Genomic DNA, 26,690 nt, shown 5'->3' with positions numbered 1-26,690 from the left:
CCATATACAATGAACAGTAACAATACACAGTGAGCAGTGAATAGTGCAATATATATATTAGACGCCAATAGATGTATATACTTGTATATAAGTGTGTGTGTGTATATATGGAGAGAGAGAGAGAGTGAGAGAGATCGTCTATATCTGTCAATCATATTTTCTATATTTCTGCTTGTTCTGCAAATATGTCCTCACTGTAATTGATGAAGATATCCCTTGTGATGTGGATAATAATCTGTGATCTGAGTTACGGGCTTTTGCAGGAAATCCACCATGTTGCGCTGTTTGTTCGATAGTAAGTGCATTTCTTGAAACCTGTTTTGCAGATATTAGGGATGATTTGAGAAATGTACCAAAGCGAGTGAGAAAAACTGTAATTATGAGATTATACAGTTGCATACTAACATTGTAGTACATACAATATTTTGGGACCAGGGGCACTGGTCGCTTGTGTAGATTGTCCTGCTATGAAGAGACTGTGCAGGTCGAAACACGTTGTGATATTCTGCCTGAATCTGGAACATCATCATCTGGTGGGGATAAAGAAAATGTTAGCTTTCATTTAGGACAGACTGACATTATATCAATTCTTTTGACTTGATGTATATCTGTTAAACTTTATGTACCTGCACTAGTTAACCCGGTCCATCAGTATAACCTGTGCACACAATGTGTTTTGACAGGATTAACCAAGAAAACACCCATGATAACTACTTCATTTGACTAAAGTTGCATTCACGTCAGCACCGTAGCTTTACTGTCCTGTTTTATCCAGTTTTTATTTTCTATTTAACTCATTTTAAAATTGTATTTCAGTGTTTTTTTATGTTTCCCTATGTTGCTTTCATGTTTTATGTAAAATACTATACATTGCCTTATTTTTGAAATGTGCTATACAAATAAACTTTCCTTCATTTTAATTTTTCCAATATTTTCTACTGGTTGAATAATTAACTTTTTTAGGGAATTATTTAGCCTTTTTAAAAATCAAAACATTTATATCCCCCGACCTTTTTTCCAAGATGTATGTCTTCAGTGAGAACCAGTGGGATGTGGGTGTGTCTCACAAAACATCTAAAAAAATTCCACTTACAGTCTTGGCTGAGGTGGAAAACTAGGTGCATTGAGAGAGAGAAAAGCTAAATGCCACAAAGTACAATCAAAACTTAGCAAAGAAATCATGATGTGCAAGAAGCATGTGACTTACGTTTTCCACACTGTCTTCCATCATTTTGTGGTTTACCTGGTGCTCTTTTAATTACATAATCTTGTTGCGCCCTTCTGCAGTAGTATGATGGCACCTGACTACATATTTAGTGCCACCAGATGTTTATCTAGATGCCTATCTTCTTACATTTGCAACACAATTGCTGTGCAATCATGTGTGCATACCGGAGATGCCAAACAAACTGTAGCGTCAGAGAGCTCTGACAACACTCCCTCTAAGAGCTCATTGTTGTAAGTTTTGATTGTCATGTTATATAATGGAACATGCAGGTTTCTTGTAATGAAATCACAGGATAATGGATAACATCTGTTTACACAATGGATTCACAATGGATTATTATGCAATGTCAAAGTTAGACTGGAGAAAAAAGAATGCATCATTCCCTCAGTTTAAATGCACTGTGAAAACAATTTATTATGTGTTTTCAGTTCTGTAGTTTATACAGATATTCTCATGGAGTGCATTTGGAGGTTTTACACAGGATACAAAGGTTTGTATCTGACATAAAAGAGACAGCATTTCACAAAATGACCAAGCATTTTTACTGTGTATTGGAGTCCACATTATCCTACTGTAAATCAGACAAGCAAAAGAATGGCAGGTATATAGCCTCTGTAGAGTTTGTAACATTCTTGTCTCAGACGAAATGCTGATTTGTTACAATGAAGTGAGGTGACCTGTTGAGGGAAGAAGCCCCACCTTCACCAGCTGGACCATATTTTCCTATGTTTTCCTATGTTGCATCACAATAGACACAATAGACAATATACTTTAAAACTGGTCCAGTACTGGCCGAGTGTGTTGTAGTCAGCAGCAGCAAAAGAGGGCTGCAACATAATCCAAGCTTGCGGACAATGACAGTTTTTGTCAAGAAGTCTGGTAGGTATGTCAAGAGCGACATAGTAAGATCCTTTTATTTAACCAGAAACAGTCACTCTTTAAAAAAAAGGTCTTTCTTTGTTTGGACCAGTTCCACAACATTGTCAGAAACTTATAATAACAACCTGAGCCATATCAGTAGCAAAAACAAGCACTTCAGTGGACCTACATTGAAGGGGCGCAATTGTCCGCAAGGATTAGGCCTACATTTCATCCCTCTTTCGCTCAATACTGGACCGGCTTCAAAAAATGTTTATCCCAATTAGTCACATGGGGAAAAAATCATGAGAAAACAGGATCCAGGTTGAAAAATACCAAATATAATTAAGTATATTTTGATGCTTCTACGTAAGTAAAATTGCAGAGCTTTTAATTGTATACTTGTAGAGTGTTTCTATGTTATTGCTCCTTAATTATGTTACTACTTCTTCCACTGCTGGCTATCACTGTAATATACAAAAACATCAATTACCGCAAAAGATAGAAGTAATTCATCTTTATTTGTAAAGCACCTTTCAAAATTACATTTTCAAAGTTACATAGTGCCTGAAAATGCGGAATCTTTTCTGAAGATGATGAAGTTGTTAAACCATAGAAATCTACATGCTTCAATTAAAATCAGGAAATAAATGTATAATAAAACAGTGCTGCAATAACTGTTACTATTATGAAGGATATAAAAACAATCAATCAATCAACATTTATTTATATAGCACTTTACAGCAACCAGCAGGTGTCCAAAGTGCTTTACATCAACCAAGATCATCAAAAAGGTGTTGGCAACTCCATGGCAATTTTTATGCCCTTACTTTTGGAGCATTTAAATTAGTTGCTGTACTAAAATACAACTTTCTGACTGTTTTAAGTGTTTCACAGACAGGCCAATGCTTTAAGTCTATTTCAAAGAGTCGTGCGCCTGCTGAGCCCTCATATGCAGGCAAGAAAAGGCCACACGCATGTGAGACACGTGCCTCCTCCTATCAATAGCGCTCATGGCTGTCTGGAAGATAAGATGGAGAGAAAGATTACGTGTCATTCTGCAACATAGATATGACTCAAAACTATCTGGGTTTTTTTTCCAGAGTCACATGAAACATGCCTAACATTTTCTTTTGTTACAGTCAACAGACAGTAAAACAAACTTGATCATCAAACATGATCATTGAACCAGACACCAGGATGAACCAGTTTGTTTATGTTAACTGGTGAATGATGCTTGCCTGCATGCATCGGTGGCTGCAGGTGTAACAATTTCTAATTCAACTTCAGCCATAAAGTATCACTAAGAAATTGATAAATGAATGTTCTTATCCAGACGTAAATGCAAATAAGGAGCTTCCCGTCCAGTATGTCCTCCCACAACTCATATTGTTGAACTTGGTGAAACTTGTGGTGATGGGAGGGAGAGAATTTAGCTGTCAGTGTGATCACCTGACTACCTCCACACCCAGTGTTGACAGATTGATCATGAGGTCAATACAATGACTGTCGATCAGTGGAGGAATGGCAACTAAATGGGCTTTTGTCAGATGCCAAAATAGCTGCATGAACAGTATGAATGATAAAGCTTTAGATTACGGCATCAGCATAATTGTGTACCACTAAGGGTCTATGTCTGGATACTTACAGTACATGTACAAGGGAGTAACAATCTGTGATCCTAAGAATACTTTGTGCTGTAGGTATTTTTTTAATGGTTATTACAGAATATAATCAATATACAGGGTAGTTTGACCATTACTGAATGACAAAGCTGGATGTTAGGGGTAAGATGGGGTGGTGTATTTTGAAGCATTTTATAAATAGGCTGTGTAATTTTTTTCAAACTGCATACTTCCTTATTATATCTTAAGGAGGAAAAGGAAACTTGTTATCTGTTATATGTTCTTGAATTGGATTTTATAACAGTTTCATGTCATTTCAGCGTCAGTGAATGACGAAGCGTTACTGTATGCTACAGTAGAGAACATGTAAAAACATATAGAGGAAGGTTTGTCACGATAGATCTGCGAGATGCATATTTCCACATATCCATCCGTCCCTCTCACAGGAAGTTCCTGAGGTTTGCCTTCGGGGCGCGGCGTACCCTCGCACGTTCACCAAGTGCATGGATGCAGCTCTGGCCCCGATGAGGCTCCAGGGCATCCGCATATTGAACTGCATCGACGACTGGCTCATTCTGGACCAGTCTCGGGAGTTAGCGGTTTGGCATCGAGATGTCGTCCTCGCCCACCTTCACCATTTGGGGCAGCGGCTCAACACGAAGAAGAGCGTGCTGACGCCCGCCCAATGGACTACGTTCCTAGGGGTGGTGTGGGACTCAACGACGATGCGGGCCCACCTGTCTCCTGCACGCGTCGAGTCCATAAAAGAGTTAAAGCTGAACAAATCATCCTGCACTATCATCCAGGTCTGGAGACCCCAAGGCTCAAGAAAAAAAACAGTAAGTTAGAATGAGGTGTCACATTACAAACGTGTCCGTTTCCAAACAAATCCCTGAAGTGGAGGTGACAAAATGTCCCACTGCAATGATGCGATATAGAGTAGGAGGGGGGCCCACTGTGTATACACCACTAAATCGGCGTGGGGGAGACACATGTAACTTGACTACAGGTTGACTACTCTTCTTTCAAGACATTGCAATCAAAATACAGGTGTTGCCAATGATCTGGAAACATCTAAATCAATCCTGCTCCATGATGCAGCACTCAGCTTTCCTTAAACAATGCTGGCTTAACATGAGGGTGAAAAACATAGTTGACCCAAATATAACCTTAACCCCTATAAGTTAAATTCAAAGCTGGATTTTGACATACTTTGAACCTCTTTAACCTCCACTATTAAGTATGTAAAAGTAGTACATGAAGATTTAATAAGTGGTTTATAAAACACTAATGCTGTTGTAAGCAAATATGAGATATTAAGACTTTTACATGTTTAATTAATGTACAGTATTTGTCAACAATTTTAACTTCTCCTATAAGATATATGTTTTTACTGCAACTGTGTTTTATTGTGTAATCCATACATTTACTTTAATGAAGATGGTTTGTGTTTTTTAAGTAAAGTAGTCTAACTACAATCCAGCTGTGTCATTAAAACTGGCCTCCTGCAAGAAAATGGTCTTTACGCCTTGGATTAAGCCAGACTTCAAGGTCACAAAAGCAGTTGTAGGAATGTTGACTACAAACTGCAGTAATGTACTGGGTGCTGAGTCAGCACCATTTTTGTTATTATATTATACAAATACAATATTTTGTGACTATTGTTGCTGCAAACAGCTGATTTAAAATAGAAAATTTTAATAGGTGTACAAGGGCCCATTTTCAGAAACCATCAGCCCTATGGCACAGCCCTATGTGCCAGTGGCACTCTGTGTTAGCTAATCCAAGTTCTCATATAATGCTGTACTACTCCCTTCACAGAACTGCACAAATTGGCCCTAACCAAAAAGAGGAGTGGGAGGCCCCGTTGCACAACTGAGCAAGTGGACAAATACATTAGAGGGTCTAGTTTCATATGCAGAAGATTACATTGAAAAACATCGAAATGCTGCTTATTAGGCTAATTTGTTACCCAGACATGATCTTGAACATGACCACTTTTATGATCAATCGTGGATTCATCCTCAGCTCATAAAATCTATAGGCTGTAAGATACCGTCCTTCTTTGCAACACTGTGACTTTGTGGATGGTAAGGCAACTGTCAGGTTGGCAACAGTTACACTGAAACATTTAGCATGAGCCATTACTGCGGTAATCACTGTTAAAATCAAACAAATCTGTAGGAAGTTGTAACTGATCAATGAACAATCAGCTGTGATATTGTGATTAGTCGCACGTTATTATGTTGATGAGATGATGTGAAACAATAGGGGAGAGCGGGATTGTCACACTCTTCTTAACTCCAACACTAGAGGCTTTATCACACAAATTAAATAGCCACTTTGTGTGAGTTTGTGTTCTATGGCCAATTTCCTGTTCAAATGTGGCCAAGGTCACTCTAATCTGAGGTGAGCACATTTCTTTTTTTCTGCTTAAAAAGTAAATAATTTTCACTTTTCATTTTATGCAATACAACTTTGGTAGGTGTGATTGTTCAAAATTAAAATTTTTCACAAAGCAGAGGAGATATGTCTTTTATATGGGATTTAGCCAACATTAGCACATATGTCAGTTTGGGGCAAGTTGTCTACAGGACTTTTGCCCCAGGAAAAATAGACACAAAGAACATGCTCAAAACATTGGGATATTGTGAAAATATCTCTGACAATAGGATTAAATTATACTATAAATGTATTTTTATAGCTACAGTGTAGTTTCCAGCAGCAGGCACATTCCTGGACTTCACAAGACCGACACTGTATGAAGTAGTGTGTGTCTGCGTGTGGGGAGACACTGTCTCATGCAGTAGGCATGTAGTGTGTTAGCAGATGCACACACACTACTTCAAACAGTCATTAATATAATGTGGTGTTATGAATTGCATAGTAGCAAAAAGGATAGAAGACAGTGTAACAAGCCTGTTTGTAGTTGCAATGAGGAAATGTGTTTTTAAAGGAAGGAAGGATGGTTAGAAATTATCAAAAAAGATGGCGCATGGCAGCACACCACCTGACACAATGATAGAGGCAACTAGGCAGGTGAAGTTGCAGAACAAATTAATGAGGACAGCAAAGAATTACAGAGAAGAAGTCAGACAGGCATGACAACAATGGTTGGTTATGCAAAGCCACTGAAGATTTTTTCACCTGATTTGGAGAAGCAGCTGATTCAACGTGACACCTACTTTGATCTGTTGCCGAGTGAAGTCACAAGATTTGCCAAGCAGTTGACTATGCCCCCCTCCCCGTGTCAGTTCCTGATCAAGTGGCCACAGCAAATGGGTCATTTCCTTTGGATGGATGAAAGATCCAAGGCACTTTGTTGATTTGCTGAAACATTTTAATGAACATACAAAGTGCTCAAATGAGAAGCACAGTTAAGCTCAGAGTTTTTAAGCCTGCTTTCTGGAACCGCCCTTTTGTTGCGGGAGTGTGTGTTTTTGTTACTTTTTGCTTTTGGGTGAATGTGGCCTGCTTGGTGTGTTTTTTTTTTTTGTCTGTCTGTCTGTGGGTGCTTCTCAGTTCTCTTTATTGCATCCACTTTTTACTCACTTGTTTCTTTTCCTTGCATCTTAGTCCCACGCACCAGGAATGCATGTAGAGCAAAGGGGTAAGCCAGAGTTGGATCCATAGACAGTCACAAACCCTGGCTTACCCCTTGGTTGGAACAGTGAAGCCGACCACAAATGACTTCAAGACCCTGGTATATACCGACAAAACGACAAATAAGGGAATTGAGAAGCACTCTGTGTCTGTTTTTTTTCTCCCTCTCTCTCTGTTGGTTGCTGTGGGCTTTCCTGGTTTGGCAACTTTTCCTTACCATACTGCAATCAGCACACCTGACCATCATCTAGCCCAGTCAGCCTCCCATCAAAAGCCAGGCCATGCTGAGTCATGTTTAACATAGTGTGCCAGAGTACATGTTTGTTGGCTTCGTTGAGCCCAGAAACTCTATAGTTTCCTCCCTGCCTTTCTAACATCTGATATTTTCTGTCATCACAAACCGACAATCAGATTTCTGTCTCTGCCAGTCAAGCCAGACTGCCAACTCACATTCAAGAAACCCCAACTTCAACCCCAACCCCAGCCACACACCATACTACTCCCTAAATCTTCATAGTTTTTTGTTATATAAACCTCTTAAACCTTTCCTGCCAGTCTGCTTTTGGGTTTAAGCCCAATACCTGACACCAACATGATACTAAGTCTGAGCTGTCAAACTTCGAGTTTTCCGTTTCAGAAAGGCCGATCAGAATAAGTTCAATCAACTCTGAGTATGTTGAGCCTGATGGAAGCGCGTGCGTGGGGATGAAAAAAAGCCATCATCAATGGAGCTCCGATACTACTATTCACCATGGCAACGGGTAAATAAAGGCAGAGCCTCCATTTTAATTGGGTGGAGCTAGAAATATGAATATGTGCCAACGCGGACCCTGATTGGCTCTAAAACGCAGGAGTGGAGGATCGATACGTTAACAATATTACTTTTTATAGGCTACAGCGTTGCGTATTCATCATTAACCAGACTGGAATTTCCTTAATGAATGATAAAGTGCTGGAATTCTCCTACATCCGGTTATTCATATTAAATAGCTACAGGTCTGTTTATTCAGCTAACCTGACTGGACTAAATGCCAGTGGCAATAACTGAAGAGGAAAATATTAATCGAACAGATTAGACACAGTTTAGGCTCCTCATGGACCTGTGATTGTAAAGTGACGTGATTGTAAAGTGACGTGATTGTAAAGTAAGGTTCATACTTACTGTGAAGTTTTAGATGTCTTTGTTACATTAATGAAATCTTGCTCATTTCATATTTTATGAAATGCTGTCAAAACACATTCAGGCTATCAGCAAAAAAACCCTCACTTTTAAACCACATTTATTTGTTTCAGCTGCACCACCTTCATCCTCACTCAGAAATATTCACATCATATCCAGTTGATAACTACGATGGGAATGTTCAATCTGTGCGACTACAATATGAAAGGTTACTGTTCATTGATCAGTTTTATACAGATTAGCCTACTTTAAACAGTGATTAGGCCAAGCCTACTGCAGCACTGTAGCGCACAGTAGTAGTAAGTGTTTTGCCTTAATGTCCACAGAGTCACTGTGTTATAAAGCACAGTGTAGTTTATAGATTTTATTCTGTGCTGAGGATAAATTTACGATGTCCAAAGATAACTCTCTGTCCATACATCGATGACAATATTGATCATAAAAGCGTCATGGTCAAGATCATGTTTGGGTAAAAAAAAACTAACAGCCTATTTAACCGTGATTTCGATGTTTCTAAAGACGTAACTGTGTGATATCGACAGTCTGAATGAGGAAATGTCAGACAGCCGCTTCAAGCTCCGCAGGAGGGGAGGAGTCAGAGAGAAACTCAGTGTTCCCCTTCGAGGGAAACCGAACTGCCTCGTTGACGACACTATGGGAACGCCTCTGGCTGTGGCAGGGCTGAATTATGAATGAAACTACTCCAATCCTATTGGCGTTGCTAGAACGGTAGTGTGTGACGGCGTAACTGGAGGCGTATATAAGCACGCCGACACACAGGACACATTAGCTCTTTGCTATGAAGCAAGGCACTCCAGGTGGGGTGGGGTGTGGCAGACCAACGCAGTGTCTCGTTCCCCTTCTCGGGGGAACAAGGGTTACATACGTAACCCGAGACGTTCCCCTTTGAGGGAACTCGAACTGCGTCGGTGATGACACTATGGGAACGAGATCCCATAAACCCCCGCCTGCCCCCCAGCGTGCAGTAACCTGTACGCACGACTAAGAGATGAGCGCACTGGTGCCGGGTGCAGAAGGAAGGTCTAGACTGAACTAAAGGCGGGCCGGCAGTAAACTAAATGAGCGTTTTCTGCGGCACCACGCGCCGCCCCCGCGCCGGTCCTTGCCATTCTTTCCTGATATACACAATGAGTTGTGTAAATCATGGAATAGGACCATCATTCAGTCTCGGCGGGCCCGGGCTGAGGTTTCCAGTAGGGGGGCCCACTACCACCTGAGATTCGGGTTCAAGATGCCACCATCCCCGCCATCGTCAGTCACATCCAATCCGAGGATTGGTTTGTCATGATAGATCTGCGAGATGCATATTTCCACATATCCATCCGTCCCTCTCACAGGAAGTTCCTGAGGATTGCCTTCAGGGCGCGGCGTACCAGTATCGGGTTCTTCCGTTCGGCCTAGCACTCTCCCCTCGCACGTTCACCAAGTGCATGGATGCAGCTCTGGCCCCGATGAGGCTCCAGGGCATCCGCATATTGAACTACATCGACAACTGGCTCATTCTGGACCAGTCTCGGGAGTTAGCGGTTTGGCATCGAGATGTCGTCCTCGCCCACCTTCACCATTTGGGGCTGCGGCTCAACACGAAGAAGAGCGTGCTGACGCCCGCCCAATGGACTACGTTCCTAGGGGTGGTGTGGGACTCAACGACGATGCGGGCCCACCTGTCTCCTGCACGCGTCGAGTCCATTTTGTCCACAGTGACCAGAGTGCAACTAGGCCGCACCATCACTGTGAAACACTTTCAGAGGATGTTGGGTCTCATGGCAGCAGCGTCCAGTATAATACCTTCTGGCCTACTGCACATGAGAGCCCTGCAGTGGTGGTTAAAATCCAAGGGATTCTCCCCAAGGGGAAATCCACTCTGTCTGATACAGGTTACGAGCAGGTGGCTTCATTCCCTGTCAGAATGGAGGAAACCTTGGTTCCTGTCCCAGGGTCCCGTGTTGGGAGCGTCATGTCGCCGAATAATTATTTCGACAGTCTCCTCACTCACGGGGTGGGGCGCGGTCATGGATGGTCGCTTTGCGAGAGGCTCATAAATTGCCTGGAAATGTTGGCGGTTTTCAGAGCTCTGAGGAGTTTTCTGCCCGTCCTCCACGGTCACCACATCCTTGTCAGTGGTGGCCTATTTGAATCACCAGGGGGGGTTTGTGCTCCAGGTTTCTCCTCGATGTCTGGAGTTTGCCCCGGGGAGGGTCAGAGCCATCCTATGTCCCTAAGGTTCCGTCCAGTTTGGCAGGGTCCACGGTGCTGCAGGCGTTTCATCCCCCACCTCCTGTGATGGTGGAGGACGGGAGACTTCATCTGCTCTGCCCTGTAAGAGCGCTGAGTATTTACACTCTGAAGTCTTCCCGGTGGAGGAAAGCAGACCAGTTGCTGGTGTGTTTCGGGTCCCCCAAGGCTGGGCTCCCCGCTTCTAAACACACGATCAGCAACTGGATTGTTCAGACTATTTCCCTGGCCTATCAGGTGCGCGGGTTGCCTTCACCTATGGCCGTGAGGGCACACTCTACTCGAGGCATGGTGGCCTCTAGGGCCCTCCTCACAGGGGCTTCGCTCCAGGATTTGTGTGAGGCAGCTGACTGGGCCACTCCTCACACTTTTATCTGGTTTTACAGTCTAGACCTTCCTTCTGCACCCGGCACCCGTGCGCTCATCTCTTAGTCGTGCGTACAGGTTACTGCACGCTGGGGGGCAGGCGGGGGTTTATGGGATCTCGTTCCCATAGTGTCATCACCGACGCAGTTCGAGTTCCCTCAAAGGGGAACGTCTCGGGTTACGTATGTAACCCTTGTTCCCCCGAGAAGGGGAACGAGACACTGCGTCGGTCCGCCACACCTCTCCCCACCTGGAGTGCCTTGCTTCATAGCAAAGAGCTAATGTGTCCTGTGTGCCGGCGTGCTTATATATGCCTCCAGTTACGCCGTCACATGCTACCGTTCTAGCAACACTAATAGAATTGGAGTAGTTTCATTCATAATTCAGCCCTGCCACGCCCAGAGGCGTTCCCATAGTGTCGTCACCAACCCAGTGTCTCGTTCCCCTATGGTTCACAGCGTAAGTTGCCGGGGTTACAGACCTAGAGTTTATCTGATCTCGCTCTCTGAAACCGAAAACCCAGAGTTTCCCTCATCTCGGGCTCAACATACTCAGAGTTTTCACTAAACCCACTTTCTAAAACAAGCCCCTGTTCTTGCATATTTATTTATGACCCAAAAAGGCAGATACTGTAAAATTTAAATTAAACGCCTAGTCCCAATTAGAGCTTGTCCCCTTTACGGGCCTGGTGTAGTTATGGAGTATTTTATAGGTCTATTTACCCAAGTTATTGACTTTTTTAAATGAGTAAGGCAAACCAGGCTATGCACTGAAATAGGTCTACATCTAGAAATCAGTAAACAATGTGAAGTTGATTGGATAAGTTGTTTTTCTATTAACATGTAGGCCTATGTGAAATATTTTACAAAAAACAAGGGCTTATCAGGAAATGTCATTTTCATCTTTCTACAATAATATCCTACTTCACCTGGCTTTTACCCTTGCACATATCGGTTACATTAAACAAAGTTTTACAGACAAAATGAAATTTATTATCAGATGAGAATCAATAACATTGTATCAGTTGTTTTTGTAATAACATGTGTGAAATATTTACTGTAAATAAAATGGCTTATCATGAGTGGCAACAGAAGTTTTCATCTTTCTGGTGCCTTCATACAGATTTCACCCACTTAGATTTTTGCACAATTAAAACTGTTTTACAATAATACTTCTACAAAATGTTTTATTATAGTCTGAGCAGTCCTAGGAAGGCTACAGTATGATATACAGTAGGCAGTTAATTAAATAAAGGAAAATAAAATAGACTCTAAAAACTGTTAACTAAGTTACATGAGTTAAAACTAAAATATGTTTGTTTTTCTGTCAGCCATTCATGACAAGCTCTTGTGGGAGTCTTCATGTTGCTGAAAAGGTATGAACAGCTGGACAGCTCCAATCCTGAGCAGAGCACCTCACGCAACCACATGGTGGCGTCAAAAGGTTTCTCAGAGTAGAGAGGCAACGGCCCTACAAAACAAAATCCATGGCATGAGTAAACTTGACACTAAGCAATAGAGCATTTCCCAACATGTGTCTACCTGTTGTGAAATAAAGTATACCATAAAATGGCAATGTGTTGTGAAAGGTGAGAATTCTTACTGAAAGAGCGACCCAGATAGCTCATCAACAAGGCCACCTGAAAAACAAGCAAGACACACAAAAGTTAAGAAAGGATAAAGTTGACGAAATATATAAATTAATTTCACAAATTAGTATAACAGTATTTACCTGGTGTGCAAATTGTGTCACACAGTAAGGGGCAAATATAGCAGGATGAGCATCCCTGGAAGACAAAAAAGGTTCAAATGAGGAGGTCTTGTCCACTGAAATGTTGCCTTTCATGTGTATTATTTACAGTATTTTGGATGGTGAAGAAGCAGCTTACCTGGCAGTGCTCACAGTGATCTGATTCCTCTCCTTCACAGGGGCAGTTATCACACTTATTAGAACAGTGCTAAAAGCAGGACACAACATGTACAGTTATGAGTAGTCATTCACCAATTATCAGTGTGACTGTAACAAAGCCAGACTTACTAATAAACAGTTCAGCTTAGGATGAAAAGTTGTGGGTTATTAAAGTGGGTTATTTGAAAAAAGCACAGACTATTCATAAATGGGTAGATATCCCATTAAAGACTCATAGTTTTACCTCACAGATGGAGCAAACACTACACAAAGAGCTGGGGTGGAACTGCAGCATGTCAGTGGCCGGCTCCTCGTCACTTGTGTCATCCTGCTCATCTTCTGTTGCATCGTCACCATCAACAGAGTCAACAACAAATTAGAGCTACATCAGTATATTAGCCTGGCAGATAGGTATATCATTGTTGGTGTGTACAGTATCGCTAAGTAGGTTTGAGGTATTTTTACACTGAACAAAATTATAAAACGCAACACTTTGGTCCCCCCCCCCCCCCCTATGTACACAAAAGGCTCATTTCTCTCAAATATTGTTCACAAATCTGTCAGAATCTGTGTTAGCAAGCACTTCTCATTTGCCGAGATAATTCATCCACCTCACAGGTGTGGTATATCAAGATGCTGATCAGAGAGCATGGGTATTGCACAGGTGTGCCTTAGGCTGGCCACAATAAAAGGAAGGTTTGCACCTTCCTTTCAAATGTATTAAATACAGATGCTGTTGCACTCACATGAAATTGCGTTTAGGTTTTGTAGATCACGTTGCGTATAGTAAATAAATGTATTTGCATGTTACCCTCCCATTACTTTGCACAATAAAATTGAAACGACCCAAAGGCAAAAGTACTAAATCAACAACAAGTGCTATCTTGCACTTTTGAACGCCGTTCTGCGTGCACACTATTAGATCAGCCCACATGTTAATTTGCTGGTGATATCAAATTTACACAGGTTTTTACTCACCCAAACCTCTAGTAAATTTGGCCCCTAAAACTGAAAGTCTAAATAAAAAATGCATTAGGTATTTAAGATCGGGCATTTGGGCATTTAGGAGGGGCATTTAGGATTGGGCATTTGGGATTTAGGATTGAGGAGTGAATGCCAATAAGGGGGCTTGGCCCAAAGACTGGAGGCTGGGTTTGAAAAGGCTGGTGCGCAGAGGCAGCTCTGTGTGCAAAAGAGCACACTGCAATGAAACCAAACACAGCCAGTGAGCAGGGCTGGAGGGCAGACTATACTTTATAATGTGATAACTTCAACTGCAATGAAAGCGTTTCATTTCTGTTGCCTCACACAAAGTCACCAGTGAAAGGAGCGTTATCAGTCTGGGTATCATTGGATAATCTGTAATTCATTTGTACTTCAAAAATGATATAAAAATAATATTTAGTCTAAATATATATTAATACATATTAAAATAACATAATTTGACATTATCCTTATGCATAAAAGCAGTGCCACAATTGTTGCACAAAAGTTGTGGCTTACCATAAATCCTGATCTAAACATCTGAAGGCGACAACAGGACCCTTTTATGGTGCTGGAGGAAGGAGTGGTGTTCTGCTTTGTCCTGCCAGTCCAGCATTTATTTGAACAGAGAGAGATGGTAGGTTACTAGGACTAGTCTTGCTACTATCATCAGCCCTGAAACTCTGCACAGGCTCAGAGTGATCTTGAGGAAAATCTGGGAGGTTTTGGTAGGTTTTCTTGCAGGGAGAAAAACTGAGTGACTCAATTTCACTTTTATTTTACTTTACACATGTACGAACAATGCAGAGCACTGCCTTTCCCTGGTGGCTCATCAAACAGAATTAAACCCAAGACAGGCAGTAAAAGATCTGAAAGCCTTAGAGCAAGGGGAGATGAGGAGATGCTTCTCTCTCTCTCTCTCTCTTTTTAAAACACATTATGCTTTTTTTAGTGAATATCTACTGACCATCATGAGCTATTCTTTACAGATGTGTGTTTTCCCTACTGCCTTTAAAACTGCTATGGTGAAGTCCCTTCTGAAGAAGAATAGAAAGACATAAAATGAACTGTGTTGTTCCACAGGGCTTAATTTTAGGCCCTACCCTTGTTAATCTGTACATGCTGCCACTTGGAGACGTCATCAGGAGCCACGGCATCAATTTTCACAGTTATGCTGATGACAACCAGTTCTACATTGCCGTGTCCCCTGATGACCCAGGACCAGCACGTTTTCTGCAGCTCAATCAGGACAAAACAGAAGTATTGGTCATTGGTTCAGAATCTCAGTTTTGAGTCACATATAAGAAATATTTCTAAGACTGCTTTTTATCATCTCAAGAACAATGCTAGAGTACGACCCTTTCTCTCTCAAGCAAATACAGAGACACTTATCCATGCTTTTATTACCTCCAGGATTGATTACAGTAATGCTCTGCTTTCTGGTCTTCCAAAAAATAAAATCTCTAAACTGCACCTGCTTCAAAACACTGCTGCACGTCTTTTGACTAAGACCAGAAAGAGAACACACATTACCCCTGTCCTAAAGTCTCTGCATTGGCTTCCAGTTAATTTTAGAATTGATTTTAATATCCTTTTACTACTTTATAAGTCACTTAATGGTATTGGTCCAGAATACTTATCAGATTTGCTGTTACCTTATGAACCTACTAGAACCCTCAGATCCTCTTGTAGTGGCTATTAATTATTCCTAAAGCCTCAACTAAAACTTACGGTGAGGCGTCCTTTCAATGTTATGGCTCTCACCCTTCTTGTTGAGCTGAGAACAGCGGGAAATCTGGACATGTTTAAAGGCAAACTAAAGACATACCTATTTAACCAAGCTTTTAACTGAGCTGTATTTATTTGAAATAGTTTATTTACATTATTTATTTATTATACTTTTAGTATTGATGGGCTGCTTTTCTAGTGCTTGTTGTTCTGTGGTCCTAGGGTTTTAGTGTTTTGGGGGGGGCAGGGATTGATGTTTGGCTTGATCTGCTAGTCCCCCCTGGTGCTCATTTGTGGTAGGGCTTATGGGCATTATATGGGGGTGGTACTATTACATTATTGTGGTTTTTAAATGGCTCTGTAGTGTGAAGCACTCTGTGTTACATGTATTTGTATGAAAAGTGCTATATAAATGAAGATTAATTGATGGATTGCTTTTTTACTCATAATAATGCTCACCAGGTTTCACACATAAGTAGGCCTACCTAACTAATGAGAACAACAGGCTTCATGTAAAATATTTAATCTAACATAATTACACTGGCAAATTAAATGTCATAACATTGCAAAAATAGAAAAAACTCCACAGATGTGTTTTGGAAAAGTTTTGCTCTGACACAGAAAGGGTAACAGTAGATTGCAGAAGCTGAGAGAGATTTTAACAGCGATAGTGCCATTAAAAGAGTAGCAAGAAGGCATGGCTTCAAACTCAGTGATTAGCTTCCTGTGGTAGCCGTGCTAGCTTTCTTTTCAGAACAGTATTGCCACTGGGCACCGCAGCAGGGGGTACAATGGCCTCTGCTGGTTGAGCTTCTACATAGCAAGTATAAATATTAAAACTATAAATTAAATAATAATTAAAACATTAATTTCTCCTCAGCTTCATATCACACTAGTTCACGTTATCTTAATCTGAAGTTACAGGTTACCAATATGGTCTTAAAAATGTTTTATTAACAGCCAGAATTATTATTGTAATTTTATTAGTTGTAATTGTTATTTCAGTTATCCTAAATGTTTAGTTTAAGTAAACTATAATCACCTTGCTAACTACACAGTCCATGGGTGATTTTTCAAATCATAAAGGAATTCTGACACCAAAAACGGATATTTCGGTTTTTGTTTTGAAACAAATAACAGATTACAATTACAATTATTAAAACTTTGGTGTTCCTGCTGTAATCAGATTTTTATTTGATTCGTAAAACCTGAGAATTGTGGGTATTCTGACTTCAGCAACTCAGTAATTAGCAGATTATTTAAAGTTTTTATTTTAAGCGTTCTTCCTTTTGCACTAACATGTGTGTTAATATTGCTTCTATCTGAATGTTACACACTTTAACAGTACCTGTTTTGGGGTCTCAAAATAGCCACACTGGCGCAACAAAAGGCACGAATGGTTTAGGTTCTTCCAGCTACCACACAGATAAGCCTGTCTATTTTAGGACTGATATGTGTGACTACAGTAGCTGCAGCTAGGGCTGCTGTAGAGTTAGGGAACAATAACTAGGAAAAATAATCGTGTTGAACTTTATACTAAATCACTGCTGATATATAGTTTAGTATTTTGATAACCCATCAATCTATTTTAAAACCCAATATATATATATAAAAAAATGTGAATACCGTCATCTTCCTCTGCTTCAGTTGCATCCTCATTGTCAGACTCATCCTCTTCGTCGTCCTCCTCAGCATCACCAGCTTCCTCTTCCTCACCAAACTCCTCTCCTTCAGTTGCCTCCTCAACCTCTTGAGAAGCCTCCTCATCTTCCTCTTCATCATCATTTTCACTTGTGGCCGCCTCCTCCTCCTCGTCTTCCTCCTCCTCATCTGCTGGTGCCTCATCATCCTCCTCTTCCTCATCTGCAGCCTCTTCATCTTCTTCCTCCTCCTCATCTGCAGCCTCTTCATCTTCTTCCTCCTCCTCATCTGCAGCCTCTTCATCTTCTTCCTCCTCCTCATCTGCAGCCTCTTCATCTTCCTTTGCTGCCTCCTCAGCGTCAACTTCCTCTGCATCTTCCTCGTCTTCATCAGCTGCCTCCTCTTCCTCAGCAGTCTCTTCTTCCACATCTTCCTCCTCATCAGCGGTCTCCTCTTCCTCCTCCAATTCATCAGTCTGTGAATCATTATCTGATCCTTCAGCATCTTCCTTCTCAGCTACCTCTTCCCCAGCAGCGCCATCATCGATCTCAGCGTCTTCACCCTCTTCAGCCACAACCTCCTCAACATTTCTGGCACGCAAGTCTTCCTCAGCTACGTCCTGGGCACTCACTACACCAGAGAGCGGGACCTGCGATGGGCACAAGAGAACCAGCAGGAGCCCCACAACCCAGCCTTTCACAGGTGCCATTTTGGAAGACACAGTTACAGAGTTAACACTGTGGATTATTGTCTCTACCTTGTTTATCCAGAAAAAACAAATCGACAGGTTTTTATCACTTAAAAATCATTAAATCCACAGAAAATGTAATTGAGCTGCAGGTGATTCAGGGATATTGTTCAGGTCTTTGCTCCAAGCTACAGACGGGGAGCAGAGGGCTGTGCTCACAAGACTGAGAGCAGTGTGCCAGCCTTGTGCTGGGAACACAGAGGACACAGTGGGAACACAACTGGGTGTGGTGTAGTTGTGTGGCTGCATGTGCATGAGTGACAGAAGCACATGTCAATGAAGAATGCTCCTGATGTCCTTAACACAGTGTGTTAGGGAAGTGGGTGTATGCATGTGGCAGATGGGGGTGGGGAAAAGAGAGGTCAAAGAACATATGGAAATGAGAGGGAGGGAGAAGTTCAAACACTGTAATAATTACTGTAAATAATTCTAATTTAAGTTAAGTTTACTTTAATATACTCTAAACTTTGTTGTCATTGTGCCAAATTCTTTGAAGATAGAGAGAGAGATAGATAGATAGATAGATATTCTAAATGAGATACACACACAACAACTTTCGCTATTTATTCTCTGCCAAATAGTTATTAGAGGTGCAATCATGCACCAATAAACTTATTTTTTTTGGACTGAATCTACTAGTGAACCTGGCTGAAACACACACCTGCATGTTTCACAAAATATGAACTGCTCGCAAAACAAGTTACAATTAACAAAGGGTTAAACCATCACGTCTCAGACACAGCCTTATCAGCGAAGTTAATATTTGCTCGCCAATCAAAAGCAGAGGTCATGTCAGAATAATGTATGGAATAGATGTAAATAGAAGGAAATGGAGAGGATGGTCGGTCTGCACATGCGGAATGTTCGTCGGCAACTGACATTCCAAAGTAATAGTTCACATTTGAAGTACGTAATGTTTTTATTACAGAGTTTTGATTATGGAGCCTGGTGAGAGACAGCAGAGAGATTTAGATTCAGCAACACTGCGGGTTGTGTTAAATGAGGAGCGTTTAAATGCAAGTTACACTGAAAATTAACATCAGTGAGACACAATTATGCTCACTTAACATGGGTACATATATGCACATGCAGCCATCATGCAGTAAGAGAGTAGAAAGTGATGACACCGTCTCTCTCAGTATGAGCGGCTGGTACGATTGACAGGTGGCCCAACCGGCTATTTACAGTAAAGGCTCCTTCAGCAGCCCTGTTCCACTATGTGACCTTCAATAGAGCCCTGCATACTGAAACTCAGCACCATGGTGCATGTTTCGCACTATCCATATCCCCTTCTCTTTACAGTATATCCAACTTCCTTGGTCCTATGTTTTTGTCACACATTCCCTCAGTGATTTTCTATTTAATTGTAAATTTAATGCCATGTCTAGTTTAATTTTACCTAGTTTCTTTGTACCAAGCGTACTATACTTTGGCGCCACACAAACATTTCATCTCCTAAAGTCTTTGCAATCTTGCTTTACTTTCTGGCATCTTTTTATCTCTGGCGAGAAACCATAGCTCCATTTAACACTTCTTTCTTGCCTACAGTGCTGAAGGTAGGCTGAATAAGAAGGGATTGTCAACAGAGAATCTGATTATTTCTCATTAAAGGGAATACACTTGCTTTCTTGCCCGAGAGTTAGATGAGAGGATTGAAACCCGTCCTATATCTGTGCAGCAAGTATGGAGTCCAATTAGCTGCTGTTAGACTGGGGACAGCAAGCCTGGCTCTCTCCAAATGCAACAAAATCCTGTAACTAATATGTTATTCTGTATCTTGAGCCAGGCTAGCTGTAGCCCCTTGTTTCCAGTCTTTGTGCCAAGCTAACTGTCTGCTGGCTCGGGAGAGTGGGCTCTATGTGACCTGGCAAGAAAGTGAATAAGCCTGTTTCCTAAAATATCAAACTAGCATTAGTCCTTTAACAGTAAGAATTCATTCATTATACTGTATATATAATGTACTGATGAGAAATAAACTGTGCAAAAGTAACACATATACATGATTTAACATTTCAGGTTGAAAGCAACCATTTATACTGAAAATAACTGAACACAAAATTACAGTGTGCACTGAATGTAGCCAATATAAACAATACAATAGTTACAAAACAGCACAGTACAAACCTATATAAAAACATGGCCATCTAATAACAACAGCATTAAAGACAAAAAAAAGATTTTGAAAAGTCAGTATTTTATTTTAATGCCCCAAATACTATAATAATCCACTATATAATCTACCAACCTATGGACAATTGTGTCTGTCCTATTTATTTTTAACTTATTGACAATGAGGGCAACCTCAATGGCTCTTTAAGTTAAAATAATGGTTTGAAATGAAATGAAACTGCACTGGCAAATAAAATACATAAAATATCATGCCACATCATAAATACATACACTTGACTTTGGCATTTGAATAAAGTCAATTGCACACTTGAAATTTCAGCTTTGTTGGTTGCTATTGTTTGACTTTTTTTCAGTTCACAACAAACTGAAATAATCTGCGTCCAGTGATGAACATGTCTCGCAAACAGCAAGACTGGAGGGTGGGTGGCACGGGGAGCAGCTTAAGTAAAAGCACTTCATCCTTGTCTTTTACAGGCCCTGAGCAAGTGAAAGCATCACCAAGGATGAATCAGGCTGAATTGGGAGAAGAGGCAAACTCATCTGTGTATAAGAAGAGGCAGTATAAGGTAGGCGAGGAGACAAGTTAGGAATGAATGACTCAAGGCAAACACTATACATCCAATAAACTAATAAAAACGAGCTTACTGAATACAACCTGTGCCATTCCAACATTTTGTTTCTGTGAATATACATGTATGCTATGATTTCAGAACTCCTTGGAAGTACCTTTTAATATAGGTGGAGGCCGAGGAGGTTTAAACGTGCTGCCTTGCGCCAAAGTATCCACAATCCAGCTGAGAGCATTTGAGCAATACTCCATCTGAGAGGGAAAAGACACAAAAGCTGTTTATTGACATACAGTTAAAGCTGGGGTAGGCAACAGCTATTAATAAATCAAATGCTCTGACACACAAATGAAAAGAATTGGGTATCTGTGGCTTTACAGGACTGTAGCACGGCCAATCAGGATGAAAGGATTGGCCAGCCTACCTGTCTGTCTGTCTGTCTTCCTACCCACCTGCGGCACTCGTGGCACATGAAAATGTGTTTTGAGGGACCAGCTTTGGAGAGAGCCTTGTGGGGAATGGGTAAGTTTTTTGGGTTGGATACTTTCAAAATCTGTCTGTCTCTTTCTAGTTCTCCAATGTGGCCACATTTTTATATAGGTTTTTACAGTTTGTACTGTGCTGTATTATATTGTTTGCTAACCCCAGCTTTAATGAGAATTCTAGCTTGACCAATGAATATCGTACAGTCCCATATGAACATCAACTTAAATAGTTCGTCATTTTGGGAAATCCAAAATTCGCGTTCGAGTAAAATGAGAAGATCAATACCACTCTCAGCCTGTTAGCTTAACTTAAGCAGAAAGACTGGAAGTGCTAAGAAAATCCAGCTACCAGCACCTGTAAAGCTAACTAATTAACATGTCTATTTTTTTTTATCCATGCAAAACCCAATAAAAAAAACTAAACAAAAAAACAAAACGCCATTTTACACCGTGTATGTGCCAGACAACTTTTTCAGCGGAGACTGGTCCCAGACAAAAAATCGTCCAGCACATAAGACCCCCACTAAAACAGCTTCAAACAAACGGTTTCTCCTTGTTTTCCCCCTCCCTCTCATTATGCTAAACTAAGCGAACCAGGTGCGGGCTGTACAGCAGCTTCATATTTACTGTACAGACATTGGAGTGTTATGAATCTAACTCTCAACAAGAAAGCAAATAAGCATATTTCCCAAAATGGTGAACTATTGCTTTAACAAATGTGAGATTTTACATACATAAACACATTTCGTGTTATCAACATCAGAACATAGTGTTCTAGTTGTCACCCAGCCCTGCGATATGTTATTTCACCTTTATGAAGAATAAGTTGACTGAGCATACACGCTCCGCCATGTACAGTATGTATTAAGAATGACACAAATGCTTCAGATTGATAAACAGAGTTTAAGCTTGTCATATGCTTTGAAAAAAATCTTTTTATTTTACCTCATTCTCCAGAGCCCTCAGCCTGTGGTCAAAGTCTCTGTTTTCAGCCATATGTTTAACCACACCATCCACTCTAAAAAAAAAAAAAAAAAAAAAAAAGAAGGGAAAAAAGGAGACACATCAGTATGATGAAGCCGTGAAAAAGTAATTTTACTGCTGCTGTGTTGGTGTAGTACGTTGTGCTCACTTGACAGACATCCGTTTGAGCCTCTCTGAGTCACTGTTTCTCTGGATCTTGGTCTGGGCAGTGAGGAAGTCCTCCTTCTGAATTGTTTCCCACGTCATTAACCTGTTAGTTTCCTTCTTTGACAACTGCAATACTAATAGGGAGGGCAGAGTTAAAAAAAAAAAAATCTGATTTATCATTCAACTCACGACAAGCAGGAACCAACCACAGCTCAGATGAAAACCAATGTGGAAGTAAACAATGATCCAATTCAGCTTCATCAACGCTGCCATTAGAGGAACGGAATGATAAAAGCCGACCAAAAGACACTTGAGACGTTTGTTGTTAATGTGCATTAGGCACTACCTTTATTACAGTGATTGGACTAAGTAGACTAACAAATACTGACCAAAGTGGTGGATCTTGAGAGAGGGCACCTTGCGGATGTTCCTCTTGATAATGAGATTGATGTGAGAGAGGATGATGAAAGGAGGAGCCAGGGAAGGACGGGAGTGGTACTGAACAATCAGGTTGTAGCGCTGGAACTTCCAGTAGATGTCACTGTTAGCCTGCACTACAGTGAAGGTATGGCTGTGTGGACACAAAGAAGGCAGAGTAAAGAGTGTTGTGGTAAACTGAGAATCATTTATAGAGACCAGCATTCCTGTGTAGCCATAGAGTGACTGCCTTATGGACATTAATCTCATGGATCTTTACCTAAACATGGCGATGAGCAGGTTGATGAGCAGGATGTTGGTGACCAGCAGATAAACAATCAGCAGAATTACCACCAGCCAGTTATTAGACAGAGATCTGCACGGCTCCGCACCGCCCTGAATTAGTGTCACATTGTCTGTGCACTCCATATCCCACTCTTTCCCAACTGAAATAAACACAAAAATATAGGGAACACGTCATATGTCCTGTAACATGATTAGTACAAAAGATTAAATACTCTTACTGGTTTGAAACTAGCTCTTATTGTCTAAATACACACAGATAATGTTACCATCCATCTCTTCCACAGGGATCTGTCCAAAGATGTGCAAGTATGGCCTGTAGAAAACCCGACGAAAGATGTGATCTAGACGAGGGTCGTAAGAGTAAAGTAAAGCTTGATTGGCTACTCCGTACGCCATGAGCCACACCATCAGGAAGAAGAGGAAGAAGAAGATATCCTTCATCTGAACAAGAGAAAGTAGTTGACTCTCTTGTCATTATAATCCCAACATCCTGCTAAATAAAATTGGTATATTGTCAACTGAGGGTAATGTTTCTCACCATCTTGCCAACAATGATGATTTTTGGTCCCAGCTGTTTGTGAATGGCGAAGATGTGAATGAGACGGAGGGTGAAGACCATATAGTCCACACACAGGACATCCCGGCCAAACCCATATGACGACTCGAACATCCTAAAACACAGTGTGAAGCGAAAGGTGTGTTTCAAGACGACTGTGGCTGACTTTCGCAGCCCTGATAGTAAAACGTGAGCTGCAGGCAACTGCAGGGGTGGGGTGTAAAAACACTATTCTACCTCCAGTAGAGTGTGGGAGCTTACTGTGAGATTAGAACAATGATTGATCTTGTGGCATTTGTCTTTGCAAAGGCAAAAGGTAAATGGTTCCAACTTTGTTCAGCCGGAGAAAAGCATCTGCAGCCACCTTGCTCCCGCAAGGTTTTAATGTCATGTAACACGTTGACGTTTTGCAACGCAGGCAAAAGTCGGACAAAACGTCTAACCAGCATGCCTTATGTTAAGTCCAGCATGCATCACGTTAAGTCAGCGCTGTAAAGCACCGCATGAAGTCAAACGCCCTTAACTATACTAAGCGGTAACAGCGTCGCCCAGTGGTCAACTTGTAAAATAACCGCACTTTAAAGGTCTTCAACAGGAATCTGGATCTTATTGAGGATGGAAGTGAGCGGCCTGTGCACACATTGAATTGCAGGACTCGGGACAGGGATATACACGAGATGATTTATGGAACAGTTAAAGACATTGCTGTAACATAATGGACAGTAGAAAACCCGGCGAAAGATGTGATCTAGACAAGGGTGGTAGGAGTAAAGCAAAGCCTGATCGGCTACCATGATGTTTTTGATGCGATTTCTGTCCAGTAAGTTTTCCTTTGAAAAAAACTGCAACGCATTCTCTGATAATTACTGTTAAAACTAATAGAAACTTAAAACTCAGTTGGAACTGTGTATGTTTTACCCTGTGACACAGGTGGCAACACACTACTCTGTTGTAAGGGCTTAAAAGCTAAAGCTATTGAGAACAAGGGCCTTAACACAACAAATGAAAATAAAAATGGAATTTCATTAAAACCTATTAAACATCAACACTGCGGAAGGTTTTGGCATAATCCAGTAGTGGTATATACTGTAGTTGTTCCTGTGTGTAACTGTTGTCTTGCTGTACCTGCAGATCAGTCCTATGATGAACAGCATGATGGCAACGAGGTCACACTTGTTCCACACATCCTGAATGTAAACTCTCATCGTCTGACGCCAAGTCACTATCCCCAGAAAGAACGTCTTGGAGAAAAAGAAATCAACTTAATAGATACACAAGTGAAGCAATAAACAGAACATCATCAGATATAGTTAAAAACTGAAAAGTACTTTCAGTGGTGATCTGTGCAGATCACATTTTATGTGACGTGTTTAGTCTTCAGTGTTTTGGTGTGTCGATACTGTTAATTAGGGCTCATCCAAGAGTTCTTCAGTTCTGACTGACTGGTAGGGAAACTCAGGTATTTAACCTCTGTGGGATTGTTAGCTAGGATCGTCAATACCGCTGGTTTGTTGGTGCTCCTGGCTGTGGTAACGACAGTCATCATGGTCGTTAGCACGACCCGTGGCCAAGTCTGAATGACTATCGTTGGTATCTTCACCTGAGGCCAAGTGGAAATGCTTGTTGAGTTTCCTGGGAAGTGATGAAAGGACAGCATTGTAAGTGGGGGATAAGTGGTGTAGACCCCCTCCTCTGTTCAGCGACGGCTTCTCAGCCCAGGTGTAGATGGCTTCCTTGACACCTCTTTCAAACCATCATCTCTGTCTTCTTTAACCTCATCCCCTGTAGTGTTGGTCTTCTTCCTGGATTTTGTGGCTGTTTTCACAAAGGTCCATTTAGGGTATCCACAGGCTGTAAGTGCCCCCTTCAGGTGGTTCTGTTCCTTCTCTCTGGCTTCTGCACTTGTTGGTATGTCATCTGCTCTGTGGTGCAGGGTTCTGATGACCCCTAGCTTCTGCTCCAGTGGGTGGTGGGTATCAAAAAGTAAGTATTGGTCCGTGTTTGTGGGTTTCCTGTAAACCCCAATTTGTAGGCTCCTGTCCTCTTCAATGTGTACAGCGCAGTCCAGGAACACCAAACTGTTGTTGTGGACATCTTCTCGTGTGAACTTGACGTTACTGTCCACAGAGTTGATGTGTTCTGTGAAAGCTTGAACTTCCTGGGTTTTTATTTTGACCCAAGTTTCGTCCACCTACTTGTACCAGTGCCTCGGTGCTGTTCCTCTGAAGGAGTTGAGAGCTTTGCTCTCCACTTATTCCATGTAGATGTTTGCCACAATCAGGGATACCGGTGAACCCATGTCGCAGCCATGCTTCTGTCTGTAGAATCCTCCGTTGTACTGGAAATAGGTGGTGTTTAGACAGAGGTCGAGTAATTTGCAGATCTGGTCAGGGCTGAGGCGAGTTCTGTTGTCCATGGTGTTTGTCTTGTAGTAGCCTTTTCCTTACGGATTCTACTGCCTCCATGGTGGGGATGCAGGTGAACAAAGAGGTCACATCATAGGACACCATTGTTTCATCTGTGTCCAGTTTCAGTCCTCGAACTTTGTTTACAATGTCAATGGAGTTTTGGATGTGGTGGGGCGTGTTACCAACCAAAGGGGCTAAGGTGGTAGAAATGTGTTTGGCAATGTTGTAGGTGACCGAGTTGATGCTGCTGATAATCGGCCTAAGTGGGGCTCCTTTTTTGTGTGTTTTGGGTAGTCCATTTATGCAAGAAATATACAAATGGTAATACTGTTCCGGGGGGTGATGGAGTTTTCTTTCTGAAGTTGTCTTTCTAACGACCACGATGACTGTCGTTACCACAGCCAGGAGCACCAACGGACCAGCGGTATCGACGATCCTAGCTAACAATCCCACAGAGGTTAAATAGCATGAGTTTCCCTACTTGGATGAGGGTCGAAACGTCTTCTAGTTTTTCTTCTACAGAGTCCAGTTGCCCTTGACCTCAACCTTCGTTGGATAACTATGAC

The 26,690-nt window shown here is 41.5% G+C and overlaps 2 protein-coding genes across 3 annotated transcripts in view; both read right to left on the bottom strand.

Annotated features, from left to right (window-relative positions):
• Nucleotides 1–12,428: 12,428 nt before the first annotated feature.
• LOC119915749 (cilia- and flagella-associated protein 251) lies at nt 12,429–19,986 on the bottom strand. Its single transcript, XM_038735466.1, has 6 exons — nt 17,363–19,986; nt 13,269–13,363; nt 13,005–13,073; nt 12,848–12,902; nt 12,719–12,755; nt 12,429–12,586 (listed from the first exon to the last, which is right to left on the bottom strand). Exons 1-6 carry the CDS (start codon nt 18,084–18,086, stop codon nt 12,565–12,567), a joined length of 1,002 nt encoding a protein of 333 aa, XP_038591394.1. The 5' UTR covers nt 18,087–19,986; the 3' UTR covers nt 12,429–12,564.
• Nucleotides 19,987–20,300: 314 nt separating this feature from the next.
• LOC119915746 (transient receptor potential cation channel subfamily M member 4-like) overlaps nt 20,301–26,690 on the bottom strand; it is a 30,597-nt gene continuing 24,207 nt past the window's right edge. The window contains exons 20-28 of one of the 2 annotated variants that reach the window (XM_038735459.1): nt 24,842–24,957; nt 23,699–23,831; nt 23,415–23,601; nt 23,135–23,300; nt 22,827–23,008; nt 22,439–22,571; nt 22,252–22,324; nt 20,982–21,075; nt 20,301–20,795 (exon numbers count right to left, since the gene is read on the bottom strand). In XM_038735459.1, coding sequence (XP_038591387.1) covers nt 20,764–20,795; nt 20,982–21,075; nt 22,252–22,324; nt 22,439–22,571; nt 22,827–23,008; nt 23,135–23,300; nt 23,415–23,601; nt 23,699–23,831; nt 24,842–24,957 — 1,116 coding nt within the window. In that variant the 3' untranslated portion in view covers nt 20,301–20,763. The remainder of the gene's footprint in view (nt 20,796–20,981; nt 21,076–22,251; nt 22,325–22,438; nt 22,572–22,826; nt 23,009–23,134; nt 23,301–23,414; nt 23,602–23,698; nt 23,832–24,841; nt 24,958–26,690) is intronic. The other variant, XM_038735460.1, reaches the window with a different exon arrangement.

This window comes from Micropterus salmoides, unplaced genomic scaffold, assembly GCF_014851395.1.
Source record: "Micropterus salmoides isolate LMB-PRFRI ecotype aquatic unplaced genomic scaffold, ASM1485139v1 Ms_hic_scaffold_21, whole genome shotgun sequence".
In the NCBI taxonomy this organism is placed as follows: domain Eukaryota; kingdom Metazoa; phylum Chordata; class Actinopteri; order Centrarchiformes; family Centrarchidae; genus Micropterus; species Micropterus salmoides.
This window is presented reverse-complemented; position numbering and strand designations above follow the sequence as displayed.